At 43.8% G+C, this 27,281-nt stretch overlaps 1 protein-coding gene across 5 annotated transcripts in view; it reads left to right on the top strand.

The window, feature by feature from the left end:
• The window catches only part of LOC147894781 (uncharacterized), a 105,325-nt gene extending 81,847 nt beyond the window's left edge, over positions 1 to 23,478 (top strand). For 4 of the 5 annotated variants that reach the window (XM_087385406.1, XM_087385407.1, XM_087385404.1 and 1 more), the window contains exons 5-7: positions 17,738 to 17,818; positions 22,692 to 22,802; positions 22,961 to 23,478. In XM_087385406.1, coding sequence (XP_087241532.1) covers positions 17,738 to 17,818; positions 22,692 to 22,802; positions 22,961 to 23,077 — 309 coding nt within the window. In that variant the 3' untranslated portion in view covers positions 23,078 to 23,478. The remainder of the gene's footprint in view (positions 1 to 17,737; positions 17,819 to 22,691; positions 22,803 to 22,960) is intronic. The other variant, XM_087385408.1, reaches the window with a different exon arrangement.
• Positions 23,479 to 27,281: the final 3,803 nt, after the last annotated feature.

The raw sequence follows: 27,281 nt of genomic DNA on the forward strand, positions 1-27,281 counted from the left end.
GAAAGTTTTTTTTTCATTACATTGCGAATGGAAGAAGCGAATACAATAGGAATAGATTCACCCTTTAGCATAGCATCAAGAACCTGTGTTTTTCTACGGTGAGTGAGTGTGATAGTTTTATTCTTTGTATCCCCAAAACAGCCCCAACACGGAAGTGCCTGGGTATTCCCAGTAACACATCACAACCATTCAACGGCATAATATAGAACTCTTGTGTGTCCACGTAGCTCTGAATGAGCATTCTCAGCTGATTGGCTGAGCCTCAGAGGCAAGCCATGTCCGCATCCCACAAGGGATCCATCTCTACTGCCTTTATTCCCAACTTTCCAGCCAGCTTTGGAGAAATGAAGTTGGCTTTGGCTCCCAGATCGAAAAACATCAAAGCTGTTTGGTCTCTTATCTTGCCCCATGCCCGACATAACTCTGTAGCATCTTTATTTTGAACAGCCCCGATCAAGTCCTGGCAAAAGACCAGTAGTGAGTTTAGGCTTCTTATTCTTATGCTCATTCTTTTTTTCTTCCCTATGCTCACCCTGCTCAGTAGGAGGGAACTTCCTCTTCTTGTGTGGGCACTCGAAAGCCCTGCGTTGGCATCATAAAGGATTTGTTTTTCTTCATTTGACATACGGGTACGAGACGGTACTCACCTCTGTCCTGCAACCAACTTTGCTTTCATGGGCTGCGAGAACTTTCGGAACTTCTTAGAAGATTTCAGCTTGCTGCCCTTTGACTTTGGTTCCTCCTGTTGGCTACCCCTGAACCTTGAAACCTTCCCGTGCACGAGTGCATAAGCCGTAGTGGCATTCTCAATCAACTGGGACATGTTGGAGACCTTTGTCTTTGTGCAATAGTCCCGAATTCTCCTTTGGCAGCTTGTAGAGCAATACCTTTCAATTTGCTCAGATAGCCGTACGCTTGTAAGAGTTCACTGGCAACAAGGCTTCCCAAAAGTTCTTATCGTAGTCTTTCAAATTTCTGCAATCGGCGCATCTAGCTTATACCAAGCGGTCATGATATCCACTTTGCGGCTGAGCACACCTGTTTGAATTCAACCCATGTGGTAGGTGCTCTGCGGTGCAAAAGTAAATTGGTCCACCATTGGAGTGCATTGTTCTTCAAGAAGGTGACTACCTTTCGAACTTTGGAAGACTCCGTAAAGTTTCCACCTGAATAAGCAGCATCAAATTGTTGCACAAATGTCAGAGCCTTCAATCTGTCCTACATCCCACTAAAGGATTTAAACTTTACAGCTGCCCCTTCCTCCTTATAATCTTTCAGCTTGCCTTTAGGGATGAGATTATCATAAACGGGGGGCTGTAAAAAGGGCAAAGTCATCATTGCTCCCGCATTTTGAGCCATACCATCCGTGCCCATGGTGGGGTTAAACATTACGGGCCCCACTCCCTGCATCTATGGCATATTCCAAGTATTGCCCATCATTCCAGGCATTCGTGTCTGCATACCGGGCTGCATCCCAAGATTTGCATACATCATGTTGGCATTAGCAGGGGGCATTCCTCCCATCATATGCTGCGGGAAATTTTGCATCCCGGGCTGCATGCTGCCCACAAAACTGCCTAGCATTACAGGTCCTTCCGTGGGCTGTCCCACCATTGCTTGGAACACTGAACCCCCTTCAAAATACCCTGGATGCATCATAGTATGCGGAAAAACTTGCTGTCCCTGATTCACTGATTGAAAATTATTGGCATTACCCATTGCAGAGGAAAATGAGGGCATCACTGGTGCCTTTTCGCCTGAGGGAGCATGCCTATGAGTCTTCTTCTGCTTCTTCTTAGCTGTATTTATTGCTAGGAGGAGCTTGCATAATCTCCATGAAAGTGTGCTGCAACTGTGACAGGGATCCCACTGCACTTTGCATTCGCAACTGAAAAAGGGCATTGGGATAAAGCTCCTCAGCCTCATCTACCTCATCCTGTAAGTCCTCAGCGGCATGCTCAAGAGGAACAAGCTGTTCCCCACTGTCGTGCTCCTCATCACCCTCACTGATACTATGTTCCTCCTCAAAGCTCTCTGATGCCCTGTCTTCCTCTTGCTCCTCATGCTCTGAGATGGTCAACAACCTTTCACAGTGTGACATGCTTGCTGAGATTGATGGTTGAAGCAAAAATTGCTATGAAGGCTTCCTTCACCCAACACTACCAGGGCTCACCTCTATAGAGAGATGGTGATGATCCCGGCAATGGAACCACTGTAACTGGCCTTCAGGAATCCTAAGGGCAGTAATCCTCGTCTACTCAATCATAAGCCTCACAATGCAAGCTTTAAGCACGTCAACCACTCAATGGTACTTAGAAATAAACTTCAACAACAACAATGAGGGGGCTAGAATGCCTCTGCTCAGTGAAAAGCCCCTTCAGGAATCCTAAGGGCAGTATTCCTCGTCTACTCAGTCATAAGCCTCACAATGCAAGCTTTAATCAATTCAACCACTCAACAGTACTTAGAAATAAACTTCAACAACAACTATGGGGAGGCTAGAATGCCCTTGCTCGGTGAAAACAGTACACAATATATACTGGCCCTAAATGCCTTGGTGCCCCTTTCGGTATTTATTTAATGCTTTTGAATGGAAGTGCTCTACATCAGAAGCTCACCTCTTTTGGGCATCTAATCCAAGTGCACCACTAGAATCCAACTGGCAAGGCAATCTTAGGCATCCACGTCTGACCTAACCCACCTAAATGACATCCAAGCATCCAAACCACTAGCAAACTGTGCTCAAGCAGCCTTAAGGCTTTCACATGCAACACACTGGTCCTCTCGCCTTTCCCTAGGCACACCCTTTGCTTTTGAGTGATTGCTTAAGCCGGTGGGGACCAGAACGGGCTCCAAACACAAGAAATACAATGCAGATAACTTCAAAATAAGAAATGACAATCAAACGAAAGACAATAACCAAATACCTACTGTTTGTGGGAGAGGGGCAAGCTCAGTCCTCACGCCTATCCCCTGGCCAGGCTCCTAGCAGGGTGCAGGTGTCTTCCAGCCTCAAGGAGAAGAGAGAAAGAATAGATAGAAGGCGGAAGGAAGGCAAGAAAGGAGCTGTGGAGGCTATGGTCCACAGAGCTGCCCTGAAGTGTCTGCCTCAGGATCCGTGCCAGCCTTCAAATGCGTATCAAGAATCCCTCAAATTGCATCTGTCTTGAAACACGGGCCAAGTGTCCATACTGCAATAAATGCTCCTCGAGATTCATGCTAGCAGTCTGTACAGCTATCGATGCTCCTCGAGAGTCGCGCTAGCAGTCCATACAGCCTGTACGACAATCGTACAGTTGCCTCGGGATGTGTGCCTACAGTCTCGAGCTATCTGCAACAGCAGAAAAAGAGGAGGAAGCCATCCAAAGCATGAAGGAGTGCAGCCAATAGCAATAGAGCAAGGAATATTGTGCAGCTAGCGTTGAAAACTGCTCCAGGCTCCTTGTGCAGACCCTAGAATGCTTCAGGAGGGTGAGGGAGAGAGATGGTAGGTTGAGGGGAGCACATGCATTTGCATGCATACCACTTGGCCCTTCATTAAAGTCCTAACCACCATACCAAGGACAACGTTGTTTGTCCTTGGGCCCAACTTTATAACCTCTTTTAAATGCATATGCCTTGCCCTTAGGACCTAATGGGTGCACTTAGAAATTGTCCCTAGGGACTTCTAGGAAGTCTGCAGTTCCTCTAGCCAGTCCCTCACGGCCAAACTATTGCTACGGTTAACCTTGGGTTGAGTTACATGAAACTTTACATCACTTTTCACGTCCCCGTGACACCCTGCCCGACAAGAAAGAATACAAAAGGTCATCCCATGTCGTGTCAAGCACAACAAAGTTAGAGAGGAAGGTAACCCCACCAATCTGCATGGGAATCCTTGACGGCTCTTAGGATACAAGCTTCCGTTAGCCACCCATTCTGACTTGAAAGTGCATTGAGCTCATGAGATTTCATCGCCACACATGGAATTTGTGCTAGGCCAAGCACTGTTTCATCAAGAATGTGCAAAATGAAGTAAAAGCTGATATCTTACGTTTCGAGAGGCACTCACAATGACTATAAGTGAAACCTTTGCACTCACTGCACCACAAACCACCTCGTATCTAAGCCTCAAGGCATCTCGTCAGCCTTTGTTTTTTCCTTTATTTCTTTCTTGATTTGCTTCAGCTAATTAATGTGTTTCCATTCTAAAGATTCTACCCCCATTAGAGATCTTGGCGGTACTCTTGGTGGATCAAGCTGAGTTGTGATTTCTTCATCTTTACCTGGCATTTGTAGCCTTTGAACATGCTAGCTGTCACGTAGGGTTATGCAGCCACGTCAGCAACTGCGCAGGCAGCCACGTGGACTGCCACAAGTGTAGGCATCAGCAGCAGTGCAGTTGCCACATCTGTAGGGCGGCAATGCCATTTCAATAGGTCTAGGACTGCCATGTGGCAGTCGGGGGTTCGAGCATCCCCAACCTCAGTTGGTTCAGTCGGTGCAGGGTAGGGAGTTGGTCGGTGGGAATATCGGCCTAGTCAACCATCTCTAGGGCCCAAGGGGGCCTATAAAAGGCAGCCCCTTGGCCCTCATTCCTCATCCTCTTCTTCAGTGCTTAGCCTTTAGCAAAGCAACAGTCTACAGGCCTGGATCAGGGGTAAGAAAGGTGCATCAGTCCAGCAGCCTCTTCTAGCCGCCTCCTTCTTTCTTCATCTATCATATCTCTACCCCTACTTCGGTTTGAGGGGGGTGTTGAGAGGAGCTTGACGCGTGGAGGTTTGCATGCAAGACATGGAGCTTAGGTGGGAGAACATCAACTTTACAGATGTGAGTCTTTTCTTTGATCTCGCCCAGTTTTGTTTTTCTTCTCCATTGATTCTTCATATGATTTTGTTGTGATTAAAGGCACCTGATATTCGGCTATCTTGTGCTTGTCGACCTTTATCTTCATGGCTCGTTGTGAGGGTGAGGTTGTCAAGCGTTAAGTCTGTTATTCCCTGATCTCCTTGTAAGCATTCTATGATTCTTTAAGTTGTAAGGTCCTCCAACAAGCCCCATAGGGATGAGGAGGATCTTTGATGTTCGACTCTAGCAATTTTTACGTCATGCAATAATAAAGTTTAGACTATTTTTCTTAAGCTATTGCATGTGTGTGTAGAGTATAAAGTAGTTGCAAGATTCCATTCAAAATACCAACACATCCAAGGCACGGAACAAATACATCGTGGACCAAATCTGCCAAAGCAAAAGCCTTGCAGGACAAGACATGCTAAAGCATAACAAGGTTTTTTGTAGGAAAATATCATCTGTAGATTGAGATGCCCCATTGAAATCATGTCGGAATAGGAAATTTTCTTCATCAATTCGGTGATTGAGATCATGACGAAGGAATTCTTAATCCAACACAAGAAATCGACAACATACTACCCCACGGCGAATGGTCTAGCTGAAGCAATGAATAAGTGCTCAAGACCATTCTCCACACAAAAGGGTGAATGAGCATTGAAATAATTGGGACCACAAGCTCAACAATGATGATTGGGCCTATCAAACAGCATTCAAGGTCATGACGAAGCACACTCCATCCTAGTTTGCATTTGGACTAAAAGCAATTGTAATCAGTGGAATTGTGCCAAGTCTAAGGATATCCACTCGACATATGATATCCCTTCAGAATTAAATGATGAATTGTCCAAGATCTATGAATTGCAATTGAAGGTAGCCTGGTGCAAAGCATAATCCAATTGAGGAGAAAGGTGTGGCATGACCTCAACATCAAGAAAAGAGCATTCAAGGAACGCATCTTGTGCTATTGAATAGTGAACCATTGAGAGTGATGAAGCAAAGCCTCCATTGGATTTGGGTCAGACAATACCGAATCAAGAAGTATTTTGACAAGGGGACCATCACCTTGGAAATTTTGGAAGGGATGAATTGCCAAAATGAATGAACAGGATGAAGATCAAGTTGCTTTGGCTACAAGCACAAATTCTGGGGATAGAATTCATTGTGGTAGCCATGATGAGCCATTGAATGGGAGCAAGCACAAATTCCAAGAGGCTATTAATAATTACACGTCAAATCAGGATTAGGACTGCAATTAAGCAATATTGTGATTGGAGTAAGCGCCGAATCAATCCTTGGAATCCCAAAAATGTGCAGCATTAAATGATCATAATTCCTCGACAAGTCGGAATCTCATGATGGAAAGAAAGGACGAGAGTAAAGGAGGTTGTAAGCTGGAGGTTAACAGGCAGACATAGGAAAAAACCCACTACATAAGCCTCCCCAGAATTTCGGGCTCACTTTTCTCTTTAAGCTCTTGGAAAGCCAAAAACTCTTTGGCCTCCACAACATCCACACTCCCTGCCACAAACATCTCCCAACAAACCGTGCAAACCAGACAAATGATGACCAACCCATAGATGTGGAACAGCATTGAGATGATAGACATGCTAATAACGAAGAAGATGAAGGCAGAGAAGTTGAAGGGGATTGGGATTCAGCCTCCCCCCGAATGACATCGGCCTTTATCAGCCACCAACTAGCTGCATCTCACAAGTCTCCACGAGATCCCTTTGAGTCTCATATTCCACAAGACAATGGCCCTAGTGGCCATTGACACATACGATCCGGTGGTGAAGACCTTTCAAGCGAAGGGAAGGCAAGTAACGATCAGCAAGGCTGAAGTCACATCTGCATCCAAATTGCTGAGCCAAGATGACAAATCTCTAGAGCCATCCACAACCCTTGCGATGATTGTTTCTAGAAGATGCATGGCTTGAGGGACAAGGATATATGACGAGCAAGTTGAAGGATTTAGAAGCCAACAATGACTTTTACTTCCTATTGAATCTAAGTTGAAGAGCCTCGAGACTTACGTGCCCAAGACGTTGGTTCAAAAGGTTCTTAAGGCAGTAACAAGGGCGCAAGTAAATTGGCAAAGCTCCTGACCTCCCAAATCTAGGATTAGGTTGACAAATTGAGGGCTAGCAAGCAAAGCCCATGCAAAAGTTGGACCAATACCTCTATTTATTGGCATGAAAAGGTGAAGAGCTGCCCAAACAGCCACCATCGCTGAAAATGAATGTGCTAGAGGAGCTCTTCATCAAGTCCTCAAGACCCCATTCCAAGCAGTGAGTAGAGTCACTGTACCAAATGCCCAACCTAATCACAACCCCACCAGCCTTAGCCTTAGCCTTAGCCTCAACCTCAGGCAGATCATTTATCAATGTTATACTTCCATGGATTTTGGAAGAATTCCTTGATGGTACAAAACCCAAGCATTGGACATAGCATAGATATTCAAGTTGTTATGCCGAAGAGATATGGAGCTATTTTTTGTGACCGGCAAAGTCGCATGTCGGCAATGAATTACAAGATGATATTAATAGTTCAAGCATGATTTGGAGAGATTATGGCAAGGTCGAAATTTCAGTTAGGTGTGGAACCAGTTTTTACATAGGTATTTATTTTGAGTTGGACTATATCTCAAGCTGGGCAAGATTTGAGTTATGATGTTTCCATTATGGAACTAGTTTCTGCTATCGAATCAAGATTGTAGACTTGCAGTCTTTCCAGTGCAAAGGAATATGGACATCTTTTGCAGATATTGAGAAATACACATTTGGACCTTATATGGTTCGTGGTTCTATTAAGTGCCAAAAGATTGGTCTTAGTTAACTCCAAAGTCACCATTTTATATGATTCAAGCATAGCTTGAAGAGTTCTCATACAAGAGGGAACAAGTACCTTGGAGATTTGAGGACAAGCCCCACTTGAGGGTCGTATGTTCTCAGTTATCCCAGCTAAGGTCTATTAGGAAATGGAGTCAAGTTGAGTCAGTTTTGGTGTGTTCTAGTGAGTCCTAGTGTGAGTTTTATAGTACTAGGTGTCTAGGAGTGCCACGTGTCATATTGGGAGTTATCCCATATACATTTGGTACTTAGTGTGTGTGTGTGTGTGTATCGTATAAAGGCATTAAACTTGTCACTTGTCAAATCACTCAACTCATTCAAGTACAAGCTACTTTGGTCTATATGTGAGTACTTGTTCATTGCTTTCATTTCCTTTCCATTTTATTTCCATTTCATTATGTTTGCTATCTTTCCTTTTCGTTCCTAGTGTTAGCTTTCTTCTCTCCCTACCACTATGTTCCTTCATGTGGTATGAGAGCCATGTTCCTAGTCTTGTCTCTCCTTCCCTTTCCAAGAGGTTGAGGTGAGGGAGGCCAATGAAGCTATCCGAGCCTCTTCCATCTTGGAAGGCCCTCTTCTCTCTTGAGCTCCTCTACTTCTACTCCTTAGCCTTGCTCATGAGCTGTTTCTTGCTGCAGCGACCAGAAGAGAGTGGTTTTCCAGCCCACCATCACCGCCATCAGTCTCCTCGTCACTATCAAAGCTGCCCGTGCCAAAATCATCAAAAAAAGAAGCTCTCAACCTTTACAACATCTCTTCAGGCCAAAGGGCATCGAATTTAAAGTCAATCTAGGAGAATAAATTGTAGATCTCATTGAGAGCTACATTTTTTCTTTTTACAGCTTGTTAATCCGACGTCTCTACGGAAAGATATGGGTATTTGAAGATCTGCCTGCCCAAACTGTCCTAATTTCGCATTTTCAAATTTCTTTCCAATTTCTCAAAAAAATTTTGGGGATTTTGGGATTTTTTGCCTGAGCTGCACTTGGGGTTACAACTCTGCACATTTCAACCGGTTTTTGCCAAACCCTAACTTTTGACAAACACCCTAAATTTTGCAGAAACCCTAATTTCCAGAATTTAGGGCTTTTCTGACTTTTGCAGTCCTTTGGCATAATTGAAACCTCTAACATGTAATTTTTTGGGGGATTTCTCAAAATCCATGTAATTTCATTACTATTTTGTACATTCATTTGGGCATTTTGCCTCCTTTGGGCATAATTGCTCAATTTTGAGGCTCTACTCCGATCTTGGTGACTCACATCACGACATTTTGAGAGTCATCATGTGATTGCTTGTTGTAGCTACTCCCATGGCCGACATCGACATATCATTCAGGGCATTCTCACCATGATCTTCATCGACATACTTCATCGACTGGGGATATGCACATTAGTGTAGGCAGCCACTTGGACATGTTTTACAGGTTCTCTGCCCTTTCTATGCATAAAATGAATGACATATTTTCTATTTTTTATATGTTTGACTGAAGGGTACTCTGCCCTAGGTAATCCCCCAAAATGAATGTAATTATGGTTTTCTTGAGTCAACAAAGGCTCTCTGCCTTGGATAGTCCTCCTAAAATGATGTATTCATTTGTTTATTTTCTTGTGTGGGGCTCCATGTCCCTTATTAGTCCCTGGAGCCAAGGGGAGATGAAGAAACTCTTGCACACGAGCCGTTTTGGAGCCTCTCATCGCAAAAAATCAGAGTTTCCAGGCTCCTACAATAGAAATCGACCACCTGTGGGCCTTGATTGCAGAATTTTGTGATCTTTTGAAGGCTTTTCGACCTAGTTTGGAGCTACTGCTATTTCGAGCTGTTTTGGTGCTGTTGCAACATAACCGCTTACATCAGAGGTGATTTCGGGTGTTTTCCTCATCTACTACAGCATTTTGAAATCCTAAATCACCTCTTGGAGCTGCATTTCCAGCCACTTTCGAGGTGTTTTTGGCCTATCAACACATCAAAATCAATTGATTCTTTGCGTGAAGACTTGCTGCAGGACCCCAATGCACTTTGAATAGCCGCCTTTGCCTTTTGGAGCTGTTTTGAGGCCTCTAGCACACCTACAAGAGACGTTTTACATTGTGGAGGCCTGCTCCTTCATTTTGAAATACTCTAGAGAGCCACTTGGTCAGCTTCGGACCTGCTATAGGACTTGGAGTGCTTTCCACGCCCACAAGTGCTCTTCCCTTGGCTCATTTCTGCGTTTCGGGGAATCTACTTGCTGCTCTTTGATTTAGGTTCACTCAGTTCTACATTTCCAGGCATATTCTTGCTGCTTTTCCATTAGGGTTTGCATTTTGGAACCTCCGTGGTCATCCACCAGCAGTTGGACACGTTTATTCACGCATTTCTCAAGCTGCTGATTCATTTCAGAGCCCTAGACCAGCTCCTTTATTGGCTGGTTATCCATTTCAGCTTGTTGCCTTTGCTACCTTAAATTGATATTATGGAGCCTCGTCCTTGTGGTGAAGAGTCGTCAACATCACTTTCAGCTAGGGTCAAAGCAATAGCGTTTATTGGTGTGAGGTTGGCCAACAAATTGCTTCATCAACTTCACCTCACTACTTTAGCTAAGGAGGCCTTGGACAAGCTTGAGAATATTTATGCCGCATCTATTGGACCTGAGGAGCAAGCTTTATCTGTTAATTGCATGATATATTCTTCTCTGAGGTGGTAGATGATGTTTAGTCCTACTAGTTCTTTTGTGTTGAGTCAATAAAGGTTCTCACCCTGGAGTTGTCCCTCTAAAATGAATGTATTTGGACTCAATAAGAGGTACCCTTCCGTAGATTGTCCCCCAAAAATGATTGTATGCTTTTTTACTTTTGTGTGATGGTATTCACCATCCAGTTTAGAGTAAGCGGGGGTGGCCACCCAGTTTGCCCTTGCCAGTCACAAGTTGATTGAGAAGTCACTATCACATGGGAGGTGTTGGATGGTTGGACTCGCTCTTTGTTGTATTGCAGTGGAGGGGGGATTGGTCTACTCTTTGCTTGTTGGGTCTCCCACTCTTTTCCCTAAAGGGGGGTGTTGGAGATATCATAGCCAAAGAGTGTGTTGATGTGATGTGTTGGTGCGTAGTATTAGGAGATCTAGTAATAGTGATTGTGTGAGTCATGTGTGAGTGCCACGTGTCACTATGGGACTTATCCCATATGCACTTGGTGTATGTGTGTGAGTGTGTAGCCTATAAGGCTTCTACTTCGCTTGTCTCATTTAGTGATTATGAATGAATGAAAGCCTTCATGGATTCTACATTTGTCTTTTGTTTCTACACTCCCTAGCTCTTTCTCGCTCTCTCACACACCATGTTTCTAACACTAGAAACGGCTTAAAAAGTGGCCCCACGGTGGGCAAAAAGCAAGGAAGTATTTTTATAAAAAGTAGCTATTACAACCGGATGTAGTTTTTTGCTAGCCCAAGTCTATAAAAGAAGGGCCTCAGTGAAGGCACATGGTGGAGAAGGGAGAGAGAGAGGGTAGGCTAGGGATAGAGATAATGATACTCAAAGAATGACATAATGAAATGACTAAGCAATGAAGAAATGAAAGTACTCACATGTAGACTAAAGAGCTTGTAGCTTGATACTTGGTTGATTTGACACTAGACAGGTACAGCTCTTATATAGAGCGCACACACACATATGAACACCAATGCATATGGGATAACTCTCAATGTGACACGTGTCATTCATAGGACACACTAGACTAGAACTCACACTAGAATACACCAAACTGACTCATCTTGGCTCCATTTCCTAATACCCCCCCGCGGAGGAAACGTGAGTGACTACTGGAATGGAACCAAGAACATGACAATGACGGTCATCGAACTGTGTAATGACGGTCTAGAACTAGACATGGCTCCCATGCTAACTCAAAGACAAGTGAGCATGGCTCAGAGGCTAGTGAGCATGGCTCAGAGGCTAGTGAGCATGGTATAGACTCTGAGGCTCAACTAGCATGGCTCAGCGGCTCATCATGCATGGATGTATGACCAACTCAAAGGTCTAGGAGACCAATGCACCAACATCTTGAAACTCACATGCCCAGGGCTGATAAATAGACCTATCAAAGCCAATACATGGCTCCCACAGTACATCCCTCTCTTGGCTCCAGGGACTAAATTAGGGACATGAGCCAAACACCATAAATATAAAAGCAATACATCATTTTAGGAGGACTATCCAAGGCAGAGAACCTTATTGACTCAACACACATCATTTATTCCATTCATTTTTGGAAATGACCCAGGGCAGAGTACCCAAAATAGAACATGCTTAGAAAATATATGGATCATCATCTCCATCGTCCTGTGGAGGGAAAGAGAGATATCGGATTTCAATAGTAAGAGCATGAAGTTGTGTCGGAGGGTCGTCATCTTCATCGTCACTTGTGGTGGCTGCAACCCAACTGGCATGATCCTTAGTTTGTTGTTTGGCAAGCTTCTGGTAGCATCTGTCCTCCGTATGACCAAGCTTGTAACAAAAGATGCACTAGAGAGGCTTGAATAGCTTTGACTTTCCATGTGTTGTGGTAAGGTCTGGGTTTCCATTTGCTAGTGGAGTGTAGTATCTGAAGAAGAGATCGGGGAATCTTTGTTCCGGCGATCTTTTTCGAGAAGAAGAGTCACCATATCATCAAAGGTAGTCGTGGCAAGCCTAAGTATTTCAAAGGTATGCTCAAAGCGCATGACTTCTTCCATGCTCTTCATGAGGACAGCCATTTTGTCCTTGTCATCTAGGGGACACTTCAAGCTAGAAAGTTGTTACACAAGAGATTGCATTTTTTGCTAAAAATGTGCACTCAAGGTATCACTATCCTCCATTTTCAAATTATAAAATTGCAAATTCAAGAAAACCTTGGAGTTTGTGATTTTGTTACCGAAAAGATTCTCGAGATGCACCCATATCTCCTTGGCCGTTGATTTGAAGTAGATGTGATGAATCAAAGTATCATCGAGGCAAAGTCCGATGATAGCAATAGCTTTTGAGTTGTGTTGCTTCCATGTCTTGAGTTGTTGAGGATCTGTTGTGGGAGCATCATCCTCAATAGCATCCCATACACTTTCTTTCATGAGGAGGAATCCTTTCCCCTTGAACTTCTCCACGAGCAATGAGTTGGAGGAAAGGGATGTCATCATGAGAGAGATGGAGAGGGAGATGGAGCAGCAAAAAATTGATGATAGTTCAACTCATTTGGAGGAGAAGAGGCAGAGAGCAGCAATGACACAGATCCCATAGGCAATTAGCAGCAATGACAGGTGTACAAGCAAGCTATACAGGCCGGTACGGCATAGCAAGCGAGGGCAGCAGTCCCGAGAGCATTATAGTGGCTTGGCGGGCAGATTGTACGAGCTGGAATAGTCCATACTGTACGAAAACAGTCTGTACGAACTGTGCGGCCTATGTACGTCAGGTTGTACGGCCTGTTTTGCAGCTCTTGGCGAGGCATTTGGATCTAAAGGAGTAGTTGATGGCGAGGAACCATGGTGAGGCTAAAGGAACGGCTGATGTAGCTCCAACAGCTCCCAAAGGTGAGAATAAGGGAAGGAAGGCTCTACCTTGGAGGAGAGGCGAGCTTCCATTTGCGGGCTTCTCTCATCCTCTAGGTAGAGCAAGAAGAAGGGTAAAGTGGAAAGGAGGCTCTGATACCACATGATGGCACATGGTGGAGAAGGGAGAGAGAGAGAGAGAGAGAGGGTAGGCTAGGGAGAGAGATAATGATACTCAAAGAAAGACATAATGAAATGGAAATGAAATGACTAAGCAATGAACAAATGAAAGTAGTCACATGTAGACCAAAGAGCTTGTAGCTTGATACTTGATTGGTTTGACACTAGACAAGTACAGCTCTTATATAGAGCTCACACACACATATGAACACCAATGCATATGGGATAGCTCCCAATGTGACACGTGGCATCCATAGGACACACTAGACTAGAACTCACACTAGAATACACCAAACTGACTCATCTTGACTCCATTTCCTAACACTCAGGGCTTCCAGATCATTGAAGAGTTGTACTCAGCCTAATGCTCTTTTATCAGCCAATTGTACAAAGTTTATTCTATTGCAATAAAGGCCTTTAAGGGGGGTCCAGCCCTTATTTTTGGGCCCTAGTGTGTGTGTTCTTTGTTCTTTCTCTTCCTCTCCCAGTTCGTTTTGATTCCTAGAAGAAATTTGCTCCTACTCCTTGTCAGATGAAGCTATCAGATGCTGTTTTTCCTTGCTATCTATGAAAACATCTATCTTGGTGATTATTTGCTGCGAATCAAAGATCCAGGCTGCATTTCTACCAAGAGTGATTTGTTTTTAGGGTTTCAAGGTTGATCACCAATTCGTTCTAGGGTTTGAAGGCTGATCACCAATTCGTTTTAGGGTTTACAGTGGCGACATTCTAATCAACAGATTGATCAACAACGGCTTTGACAAGGATTTACTTGATATTGGACTATTGTTGTGTAGCGTCAAGATGTTGTTGCTTGCAGTTGCTTGCCTGCTTGCATTGATTCACTGCTTCACTTGTTGCTTTGTTGCATAGTCACTTGCGATGCTCTTTGCTGCCTTATATCGCTGCTAGTCTGCTATGCAGCTGCTTATGGCTTAGTGTGCTTTGCTACTGGCTGCTTTAAGCATAGGGTTGACATATAGTAGGCGGCAGATAGGCGATTCACTTGAAGACCTTGAGAAAAACGACCAGCAGCCTTAAGGATCGACTCATAGAGACTCCACACCACATAGCAAGAAAAGTGAGAAGGAAAAAGAGCTACCATGTCTTTGATACCATGTCATATATCAATAAGGAGAGAGAGCTCAATGGAGCAAAGAAGCTCAATGTGGAAGGAGAGAAGAAGATGGAGGACCATAACAAAGAGATAAGCCGAAACATAATGGGGTATTGACTATCAACCTTACAAATGGAAGGATACTATGTGTTCCACAAGATACACACAAGGTACCACCTAAGTTAAAGGCTATCGAGTCTCCATCACCCCATCCAAATCTTATCCGAAATAACATCCCCCAATAATCTTGATGTTCAAATCTCAATATTCGATACCAGGTTAGAAGTCAAGGAGAGAGTCCTCAATGGAGAAAGAAGCTATACATGGGAGGGAGAGAAGAAGAATAAGGACCACAATATAGAGATATGCCAACACATAAAGGGGTATTGACTATCAGCCTTACAAATGGAAGGATACTATGTGTTCCACAAGATACACACAAGGTACCACCTAAGTTATAGGCTATCAAGTCTCCATCACCCTATCCAAATTTTATCCGAAATAACATCCCCCAATAATCTTGATGTTCAAATCTCAATATTCGATACCAGGTTAGAAGTCAAGGAGAGAGTCCTCAATGGAGAAAGAAGCTATACATGGGAGGGAGAGAAGAAGAATGAGGACCACAATATAGAGATATGCCAACACATAAAGGGGTATTGACTATCAGCCTTCCAAATGGAAGGCTACTATGTGATCCACAAGATAGACACAAGATACCACCTAATTTATCAGCTACCAAGTCTCCATCATTCCATCCAAATTCTACCCATAATAACATCCCTCCAATCACCTTGATGCTCAAATCTGAACGAAAATGTAATTCTACGAATAGGAAATTAATCCAATGGATGGATATGAAATGTAAAAATACCTCGGGGAGTATATATTAATGTTCAAAAGGCATTTAACCTGCAAATTAAGGACTAGCTCCCATGACGTAGAGGTGGAAAGGGGAAAGTGAGCAAGAGCCAAGATCCCAAGAAAAACGAGAAACAAAAGTGCCCCACATGGAGAAAGAAAGAAAGAAAGAAAGAAAGTTTATTAAAGTCTTCGGGAGACCGTGAAGGTCTATGAGACTAAAGATAACCGATACAATGAGCATAACGGTGGCGGTCTCAAAACGGGCCAGCCAACCGTTTCTACAAAAAAGAGGTTATGAAGGACGGTGTGTCTAGTCCTGATACAAAAAATATGTGTCTACCTCCAAATGATACAAAAAAGAAGGGGGGGGCACCAAAAATGGGGCAAAGGGGGGAGATACAATATATATGTGCAGGTGGTGATCGTCAGAGACCAATCATAGAGGGGCCGTCAAATGGGAGGTCGGAAAAAACCCTGCGATAGATGATTGGCCTCTGACGTCACGCGGCCTAGTCGAGCTCGGTCGTCGGGGGCGGCGGGTGGCCCTGTGGATGAGGGCAACGGTAACCCCGGTGGGGCGGGCAGAGAGCAGAGACGAGATGTCATGGACCCGGATGTGTGAGTCTGTCCGCTGGCGCAGCTGTCGTGGCTCTGGCTCTCGCTCACGTCCGCGTCGTCGGCTAGACTGAGGAGAGGTATCCTGTGACTGGAAGAAATCAGTGATAGGCCGCTGGGTGTCCTCACGCTGTGTGTGCTGCTCGTGTCGCCGTGCTCGGAGAGAGGTATCTCGCCAGCGAGTCATCTCATGTAAGAAAGCGGCTAGGCATCGCTGATCCGGGAACTGCAGCATGTGTGGGAGGGGGCCGAATCCGTCGCGGAAGAGGCAGTGGTACTGGCCTCGAATGCCATAATAGATAGGACATCTGAAAGCAAAGTGCTCCTCCGACTCGATCTCGTGCAAGTCGCAAAGTGGGCAAAGGCAGTCCTCTCGTGGGATACCCTCTGTGCGTCCGCTCTCGATCCGTAATCGATGTGACGAGACCCTAAACTGACTGAGGGAGATCCGGAGCGCATGTGGTAGATGAAGTTGTGTGTAACCCGGAGGTGTAATGAAGCCCTCCTGTGAGATTTGGAGGCAGTGTCGGCGGTAGAAGTCGAGCTTCACAGGAAGCTCGGAGTGAAGAAACCATGTCCGCCAGGTGTGGAGCTGGAGCAGATCCGCTCGAATGAGCCGGTTGACCTCCTGGTCAATGGGGGAGAGGGGAGATGGTGGAGCGTCGAGGCTGTACTGAAAAGGAGGCAACCGGTCTAAGTCGAGGCCCAGTCGGGTGAACCAACTGAAAAGATGACTATACCAGCATCGTTGGTCCCCATCAACGGATAAGGCCATAGAGGAGGATAGGGCTAGCCAAGGTAGGCGGAGGCGACCGTCGGCGGAGGAGCTGAAATCCCTGACTCTGTGGAGATAGGTGATAGCCTAAAAGCCGCATCAAGCTGTAGGGGTGAGGCGCCGAACTCTGCTAGAATGATCTAGAATGATATAATATGAGCAGCACATGCTCCAATAGTGTTGAACCCATGCACACATCAAGGGAAAAAATAGTGGCAGCATTGACAACCCTAAAGCCCTTTTGGCACAATGAGCCAAAAAGCTGGGGGGCTACCTAAAGGAAGCCTTGGAACACCGCAGAAAAGTCCATAGGCTAGCACACAAGTTAGCTAAGAAAATACTCACACAACATAGCAAGTTTTGTAAAGTTTTCTTTCCAATTTTTGGATGTAAAAAACTACTATTTGTTATATAGTGGTTGTCAGTCCCATAGATCGTGAAGGTTCTCAAGTGGACTTTGATACAATCATATCTTCTCTCTCTCTCTCTCTCTCTCTCTATATATATATATATATATATATATATATATATATTTGATGATAATCATCATCATCATCCTCCCTCTCTCTGTGAAGTGTGGGAGCTCTTGTGCTCATACATGACACACATATACATACACATACGCATACATATACACAAATCTATAATAGCATAATTTTAATGCTTTGATAACGTTGACAATATTAACACAATCTAATGAAAGACAAGGCACATATATATTTTACATGAATAACATGCAGGCCTACCATGGAGATAAGGATATGGTACTAACAATTTTGAGTAAAGGAGCAAAGATAGATAAAAAAGGGGAATATGAAAATACACCCCTTCACTTAGCTTGTGCTGGAGGCCATATCGAAGTTGTCAGTGTCTTACTTCAGGTATCGTTAGATCTTTCTTTCTTAATAAATATCTACTCCAAGAATAGTTAAACAATCAGCCGATTAAGTGAAGGCTAGTGAATACACTACGACACTTATATCTATTGCACTGTGTGAAGGTCAGGAGGGGGCTTCTGTAGCCATACGGAACGTGTTTGGAAACAATGCACTAGATCTAAGTATGAACCCTGACATTGAAAAAATTGTGAGTTTTTAACTTTGTAAATCAATTTGATAATTCCATCAAAAGTCTATCTTCGTTTGCTTAGAATACAATGATATATATTTAGCAATACTAATATGTGATTGGTTCTAAAAATTTATTTTTTTCCCGTTACTTGCAATAATAGTATGGTTCACAAGGAAAATGAAAACTATGATTCATAGGATCATTACCGAAATCCGATACTCTAGAGCAATCACCATGCATATATTTGGCATAAAGTGTATTTGTAAGGAGTTACTTGTATCTTCCACGGTTCACATTAAGCAAATGTTTCAACTACAAACTTGGCAAGTAAAATAAGACTACTTGCGACTAACAGAACAATTGATGCTACTCTTATCACACTCAATGAAATAAATCCATGCATCTTTAACAAGAACAATAAGTTCAACCAAAAGGTCATTTTACTTTCAAATCTACTAACAACTTTTTTTGATTGAGTTGTGATTCTTCGGTTGAGAGGTGAAACATTAGAGTATCCTTGTTTTAGGTTTAAAAGGCCAATGTTTGTGAACATTTTCAATGACACAAATGGTAAGAACTTGCGTTTGATTCATTTGCAACTAGCTACTATATCAATTGTAAATTCTTGCAGGAACTTTGACCATAGGAGCATCAATTTGACTTGGATATTACAATGGAACTTCTTTTATCAGGTCTAAGATAGCACAAATGGAAGCAGAGTCAAAATTCGATAGGATTCTTCTACTACCAAATTACAAGGAAGGGTTTTGTATTGCAGATTTAGCAAGGCTTTACCAACACACACCCACACCCACACCCACACACACACGTACACACGCATGCAAAAGGGGTGCAGGGGGTGTTGTGCCTATGCGCAAAAGGACGGGGAGGGGGAGTTCATGCATGCACACAAGGGGGGAGGGTGGGCAGGCACACGTGTGCGCATGGGCGGTTTCCGCTTGCATGCAAGGGGGGGGGCAAAGAAAAGAACTGTCCACCACTAGAAATGTAAAAAAACCAACACAACGACTAGCTATCCGTGAGGAGTTGACCAAAAGATAGTGTTGGATGTTGATCCCAGCCACTCTCTGCCTATAGTATTCTGGAAGCAGCATACAACTAGTGGATTCCTTGATCTATGAAAATGTAAAAGCTCGTACAGACCATGCCTTGCAAAAAAGCTCCCGCCATTTGGCCATCTTTCGAGAACCCTTCCATACCCTACGCCTCGATATAAAATCTTGCCAGATATTAAAAGGGTAGCTGCACTGTGCCTGCCCCCCGTCACTAAGCTGCAATGTGCTGCCCATATTTTCTAGGCCGTGATGCTGATGCTCTTCTCCTAAATGCTATTGTCTAGTGAAAGCGCATGGCATTGCTAGGATCACGAGACAATCCTAAATGACCTTGGGTCATGACATTCAGTCCATCTGTTATGTTAGGCTAGTGAGACCATCATGCCACCCCTTTTTCAACCATGCTGATATGCCTCAAGTGAAGAGCTATGGAATCCTCCGCATCTCCTAAGATAGCACTGCAATATCCTTTCAGGGAAGCTCCACAAGCAGGGGTAGATTGTCTCAAGGTCCCTTGTTTGTAGAGCAATGGCAAGTCCCATCTATCCTTATATGCACCATCCATGCTCACATGGGTAGGCCTTTATGGTTTGCAAGCTAGAAGAAGTATGAAAAGTTATTTGGCCGAAGGCTAGTCCATAAAGGATGTTAGATATCAATGCTCCACTCTCATGTAACTACGCGGGAACCAGCTAACTCTACTTGTAAGCCCCCCATATGAGGAGAAGGCATTTGAGTAGCTCGGTTATCCGGTAGGTCCTGGTTTGGACACCAGATGGGAGCCATGTGTGGCTTGATGGCTGGACGGCTTCAGATAGAGTTGGCACACTACCAACTGGGCTACATGCAAGTGCGGGAAGGCATCCCTTGACTAACCGCACGGAGGGTAGACGGAGCATTTCCCGGGGCAGCCCACTCTCAAGTTGCGGGGCCCGTTTGGAGCCTTAGATGATCCCGGATGGCCGAACGGCGACCATAGGTCAGTTGCTCTGTTTTGCGCACCGGTTCTATCATATGGTCGGTGGTTTATTTTGGGACCGACCCCCAGTCGACCGTTTTGGGTGAACTGGGTCGGACACCCAATTGAGCCTAACCAACTACGACTGGTGGCTATATAAGAGCAAGCCCATGAAGCCCATTTCATCACTGGCTACAGCAACCCTGATTCCTTAGCATCCAACCTCTGTCTTCTACTGTTTCCAGCACGCCGTCAAAGCTTCTTTCACAGGAGCGCACGGTTGGGAGGCAGTACCATCTATTGTATCAGTTCTACAGTAATCAAATTTTTTATTCTCCATACTATCTTGTTTTCTCTCTTACGTACGAGATCCTGTTATCTGTTGAGCACAGACGTTGTATTATTTTCTTACAAAGGAGACCCAAACTTGAGTCATATGCTGCTCCAATCCCATGAAGAGCTCCAAGACAAGACATCGAATTGTAACCATCTGCCAATGTGGGTGGTGTAGGAAAAGAAAGACACCTTGTTGTTTACTCTGAATGTCCAATCCTAGATGACCAAAACCACTTGCTTGGGTGTAATTGCATGTCTCTACTAGCTCACTGACATTTGACAACCGTAAGCTCCACTGATATTACTCATCTTTATACGGTCTAGGTCAATGGCCCATCTTCATCCCAAACAACCAACCACTCTAATCCTCTACCACTCACTGTATCCAAGACACTGGATCCCTTAGATTTCTGTTCCTATGCTCATACTCTAGCTTAAGCAAGCCCCTTGAGGCTTATATTGTAAAAGACCATGTAAGGGAGATTAATGTCATAATCCACGAAGAAGACTTTAAGTGGGACTTTAGTCCTACCCATTGGTGGGTGGTTTATGACATGTGAGACCCCTCTAAGCCCCTCCCACCATGCCTCTTGGATGGCTATATTAATATTCACCATCTTACTGCCAGCGCCTCTCAAATGTGCCAGAGTTGGGGCCTACTAGGTAGAGCTAGCTCCATGCCCCCATTGATTGAGGAGGTTCACTATCCCACTATGCTGAGTTGATGTGCATACGTCTCCCTAGCATACGATCGTCCTCACCTCATACCGCTAGATGCCAAATCATAGGCTGCCGCTCTATCTCCTCTCTGCGTTGAGGCTTGTTCTGAATGAGGCCTCTTGGGAGATGCCGTCACACTCTTATCAAACTCCTCATCAATGGTGATCCCTTGTAGGAGGGGCCTCTATGAAGATCCATGGTCACATTGTTGCCACTACACCATGTGCAAAGCATATTCTTCAGAACACCTATTAAGAAATCCTCCCTCCGCTTGGGGCATAATCATTGTCGGCAGCCAAGCCCCAATCAAGATGTTCCATGTCCATTAGAACTTTCCCACAATAAATTGTGCACCAAGAGCTTGAGCGGCACCCCATGCTTACTTGATGAAAGCACCAACAAGATGCAATGGTTTAGGCTTTAACCAAAAGTCCTTGTTGAACCCAAAGATCTCCCTGGTAGGGATTAGTATGGCAGAGCTCTAGGATAGAAGCTTGCGACAAACTCTCTCTAGTATAGGGGCAATCTGCTGCTTCGCTAAGATTTGTAATTCCACGTGTCTGTCCTTGGGGAATCATTTCAAGCCTAGGGTCTATACATCTGAATATAACCATACTACTATTACAAATCTAGATGGTCATATTCTATGTCAAGTTTTAAATATAGAAACTGGCTCCTGGGCCTACTGTAATGGACCGAGTTGCTGCAGGAGAAAGTCATTAAAGTGACCTGATAGCCTTGGTGAATTCAGATGAGATCTGTAGGACAAACGCACGCAAGAATAAACTTAAGTTACAGCTCTCTCTCTTCTCTCGAGTTTGTCAACCATAGCATTTCTTCCTGCACCTCAAGAGCTCTAATATTTTCAGTTATATGAGCTCATCACTCCCAATTGGAGAGGTCCTGATGGCTTTGTTTTTTGTGTTGGTTTCTAGTCTCTGCACATGGTTTTTAGCTATCCCTTTTTAATATAGGATGAGAGCTATTTTTGGAGTCTATACTGCTGTTAATAGATCTCAAACCATGAAAATCATCTTATAGTGGTGAATCTTTAGGATTTGTTCTTTACCACCTAAAGAATATGTCTACGTCTATGTAATAATGTATGGTTCCCTCTAGGCTCTTTCACATCACCACTTGTTTGGACAGACTTACACCATTTCCTAAACATTTTATTATCATTACGATTCACGATAGATTTATTTATAGGCTTGTATCTGCCCAGAGATTTCAAGTACACCCAAGACGACTGGTCCCAAAAAGGCTTACCTCCCACTAGCTTCCATTGTTGTGGCCTAGGACTTCCTTTCCAAAACGAGGCCTAACGCAGTGCATCTACATTGAAAACTAGAGCACTAAATCAGAAAGTCTCTGAATTGATGGGTTTGCTGGGATAGGGATTTGTACAATATTTTTTTATGTAGTCTAAAATATAAATCGCTTGGAGAGGTGTGAGTTCGCCTATCAGATCCTGTGTCATTTCTATGAAAAGATACAAAAGAGAAATCCCAAATATGCCAATCTAGTGAAGCAAGAGTGCAGATGTTGATACAGGCTGATTTCATCTATGAAATGAAGCATGTAAATCAGGTCTCGTTTGAAGCATAAATGACCTCTTTTCTGATAATATCTATGTGTGGGAAGGACATTTGTGAAGAAAAATACCTTATAGAAAAATTTTATCCCTAGAGGAACAAAATAGAGAAGTTCAAATGTTGTTTGCATATGTTGACCTATTCTATGTTTTAGGCTTACCCGTAGCCATGAATACCATGTTGACAAATTCATATGTTTCCAGGTGAGAATGATTTTGACCAATGATTCTTCAAGGGAAGCATTGAAGGAAAGTGAAAGGGAGAGAGCTGAAAAGAAGAAACATGAGGAGGAGGAAGGGCTACACCAACTACAAGTACAGTTTTTTAAAACTTATGCCGACGCATAACTTGAGACATGTATATTTTTGTTGATCTCCTTAGAAGGTTCCCCAATGTGTTTAGGTAGCAAACTATGTCTTCCTAATAGTATTGCAGTGCTTATGTTGGTAATGGTTGTTTCTCCTTTATGTAGACACTGGAAGCAGAAAAAAGAGAACAAGAAGAAAACAATCGAGCCAAATTGGAGGCAATCTTAGCAGAAGAGGCATCCCCCCCCCCCCCCTTCTCTCTCTCTCTTCCTTTCCAATGAGAGTACTTTGTAAACAAAGTTATTTCTAAAAATGAGTTGTGCCTAAAGATTCACGAGGAAGAAGGGGAATCAAAAACTAGAAGCATGCCCCGAAAATGAAAAACTCTCTCCTTCACGATGTCTAACATTGAAAATTACAATGCCAAAGGACTTTTCAGAGGTTGAAATGTACAAAACTTTGTTGAGATCAGTAATTGAGACATCCTACCCTTAAGGCTTCGACGACATGGAGAAATAAATGTGCAGTCGTATGGAAATGATCAGTTTCTCATGAACCAAGTTATTGTTGTAAGTGCATGACTAGATAGGCGTTCCATGAAAGCTGTGCTCCTTGAAACAAGGCCTCCAATTGTAAGAAAAATCTCCCCGATCCCTTCTAGGGACTAAATGCTATGAGCTTGTAGAATGACAACCATCTTTACCTTAATGAGTTCAATCATTGTAAAGTTCCCACCGATGATGTTCTTTTTTTGCGAGAAAGTGAATTTCTATTAAGTGTGACCAAAATACAGAAAACCAGGACACTATCCTGCAATAGCCTCTTCAAAATCATGCTAAAAAGAAACGAGGATGCTGTAACCAATCCGAAGAGTGAAAATCCCATGAAGGCCCCATGGTTGTATATGTGAAAAGAGAAAGCTCTCCTAGCCATTGCGGCATGTGAGGATCCTTGAATCTTGCCCTAAGTGGCCATGAGGATGTGTACAATATCCTCCTAGATTACTAAGAATGGCTGATTGGCATCTAAAGCCTTTGTGCATTTGGATCTCCAAATATTCCATGATGGAGTCAGTTGACGGGTCTTTTGTTAGATGTGGACTCATGGATTGTTAGACTCAATGTCAATAGTCTAGGGTTTGCAAAACATAACTTAGATAGTGCAATTAAAAAAATGCACCCTTTTCCAAGATCCTAGCAAGGTAGATTAATTAGTAGCTATTTTTCTCTACTAGAGTACAAGAGTACTAGAGGCCAAGAGCCATAGTGGGAACAGGAGTTCTCTAGGATGTGGGGGAGCCTTTTTTTTTGGGGGGTCTTTGGAAAAGTTATGGACTTTTGGAGAGGCTAGACCACTTTTATGTAGGGAATTGGGCCATGCAAAGAGGATGATCTACGAGCATCATAACTTGCTTACTATGTCAAATGAGTGCCCTATAATTTTGAGGTCGAAGTAGGCACAAAGATATGGGATGGACCCTACTAAGAAGGTCAGTTGGAGGAATCTGTCATTCAAGCCTAGACGCGAGATGTTAGGGGGTTGGGCTGTGGTATTTTTAGAGGTCCAATAGAAGTAACAAATCTACACCATCAGGCGATTAGAGAGGGCAAGAGCACTAAGATGAGACTTGGTTTTATTAGAGCAACTGAGAGAGCAACAACTGGTGTTATCTTGGATCACAAATCATCACGAGTAAAGCAAAATTAGAGCTCCTCAAATTTCAGGACTGATGAGCTGATACTCCCTCCACACGAGAAGGTCCACCTAGACATGAGACGATGTTTTAGGGTCACAAGACCCAACTAAGCTAGGACATATGTTCAGCATCGAGGGACCTTGCAAGATAGATGCATTCAGATTCCCAAGACGTTTTAGAGATGATCATCATGCGAAGGCCTCCCCCTTGTAGGTTGTGGATATTAGGGAGGAGAATTGGGAACAGGTCCTTTTGTGGCCACATCAAGGATGACGAGGAGGCTAGGACCAAATCACAGGTCAGTTGGTTAGAGGCCTTGCATGCCATTCAAGGATAGTAATGTCTAAGAGGGTGGACTTGCTACAACTCTACTGATTGACATTCTAGAAGACCTTTGACTAATGGACTATGTTTGCATCTCATCTTGCGGATGGATATGCCTCATCCAGTGGACAAATGAAACATCTGACAGTGGCAGCCCATCACCCTTCTAGATACAACCTATAAAGGTCTAGCCAAGGTCTTGATTCGTCACCCTTACAAGCCTCATTTTTCAATCTATAGCTTCCTTTATCAAGGGTTTAGAATAGCTTGAACATTTTTACTTTTTGGGAGGTCAGGGATTTAGCAAAGAAGAAAGAGTAGCATCTTTTTAACCTTTTTTTCTCAATGAAATGACTTCTATTAAGTATGAAAGAAGCCCCAAGAGCGAAGCTCATGGCAGAAATATATCATGCAAGGCATGAGAGGCAAAACAATCTAAATGGGCAAAAAACATGCTCATCAAAGAGAGCTAGAAAAGCGCCATGGTTGAGGTTGAAAGTTCCACCTCAACAGCCAATCAAAGCCTTTGTGCATATGGATCTCCAAATATACCACACTAAAATGCTCGCGAGGATCCCCCAATAAGTATCCATTGAGTCATGTGCAAGTCTCTATAAGTAAGGATAGGAACATCATCCAGAGAGCATGACTCAATTAAATGTCAGCGAACTGAAATAGCCCAAGAAGAGTCATGCCTCTCATAGGCACCAAAAAAGAGAGCCAAGCCATGAACCCAAGTCATGAAAAAGTAGGAAGGAACAAAAATGCTCAAGAGACTAGCAATCCCCTTCAAAATGATCTTGCCTATCTACAATCCAATAGACAAGACTGAATAGAGTCTCAGTAGAAAGACAACAAGGCCAAGTAGAGACTGTCCCGATCATGGCCTCCGCTGGTTCATGGCAATCCCTCCATGAATACAAAGCCAAAAGAAAAGTGTGAATTTTCTATTTTTGAGGGATTTCCAGAGTCTCTTCCAAAAGGATTTCAGCAAGTCAGCATAAATTTACAAATTCTCTGAAACCGGCCTTCGATAAACAAAAGGGCAGTGATCTTCTTCTACTCAGTCATAAACTTCATAAATAGCCACAATGCAAGCTTCAGTCACTTAAATCACTTAGCACAACTTAGAAACAAGCTTCAACAACAACAAAGGTGAGGCTAGAATGCCCCTGCTCAATGAAAATAATACACAGTGCACCCACTGGTCCCAAATGCCTTGGCGCCCCTTACGGTATTTATTTAATGTTTCTGAATGGAAATGCTGTACAACAAGGGTTCAACCTTGCACTGTTCCTCTCTGCAAATCCTCTACTTGTCTTCAAGGCATCTAATGAGAGTGCTCTCAACGGAAGCAAGAACGGAAGAGAGAGAGAGAGAAACAGAGAACCACACAAGTTTTGGTGGGTGCAGAGAACACCCTAATCTTTTTTTTCATTCATTTATATATGTGTTTGAGTATTGTACATAACCGGGGTAAAGGCACAGTGACCTTTAACCCCCACAACCAGGACAATGTGCCTTTAAGGGAGAACAACCAGTGAGCATACTATCCAATGCCCATCAATGCACGACAATACTCAAACCGCTGACTAGGTAGACTCTTCGTCAGCATATCTGCAGGGTTATCATCCGTATGAACCTTGACAAGCTCTATGCGCTTGTCCTCAAGTACCTCCCTGATGAAATGGTACCTGACCTCAATGTGTTTGGTCTTTGCATGAAAGACCGGATTCCGTGCTATGTGAATAGCACTCATGGAATCACTATGCAATGTCGGTACACCTGTATGAATCCCCAAATCTCCCACTAGCCGATCAAGCCATATAGCCTCCTTGCAACCCTCTGTGGCTGCAACATACTCAGCCTCTGTGGTAGACAAAGCAACGCACTTCTGTGCGCGAGACATCCACGACACTGCACCACCTGCAAAGATGAACACATAACTAGAAGTGGATCTCCTACTATCCACATGCCGTGCATAGTCTGAATCTGTGTACCCAAGTACACGCATGTCTCCTCTACCAAAGCAGATGCACATCTCCTTGGTACCCTTCATGTACCTCATGATGCACTTAACTGCCTCCCAATGCCTCTTTCCTGGATTAGCCATATACCGGCTAACAACTCCAACTGCAAATGCAATGTCTGGTCTAGTAGCTATCATAGCATACATAAGACTCCCAACTGCTGATGCATAAGGAACCTTGGCCATCATGGCCCTTTCCTCATCTGATTTGGGACTATCTGTATGACTCAGTTTCACATATGGAGGCAATGGAGTACTCACTGCCTTCCCTCCCTCCATATTGAAACGCTGCAATACTTTTGTAACATACTCTTTTTGTGAAAGCCAAAGGAGTTTCCTACTCCGATCACGCGTGATGCGCATACCAAGAATATGACCTGCAAGTCCCAAATTCTTCATATCAAAGGCCTCATGCAACTTGGCCTTTAATGCATCT

Source organism: Dipteris shenzhenensis, chromosome 14 (assembly GCF_047967505.1).
Source record: "Dipteris shenzhenensis isolate YYH24624 ecotype China chromosome 14, Dip_SZ_1.0, whole genome shotgun sequence".
Classification (NCBI taxonomy): domain Eukaryota; kingdom Viridiplantae; phylum Streptophyta; class Polypodiopsida; order Gleicheniales; family Dipteridaceae; genus Dipteris; species Dipteris shenzhenensis.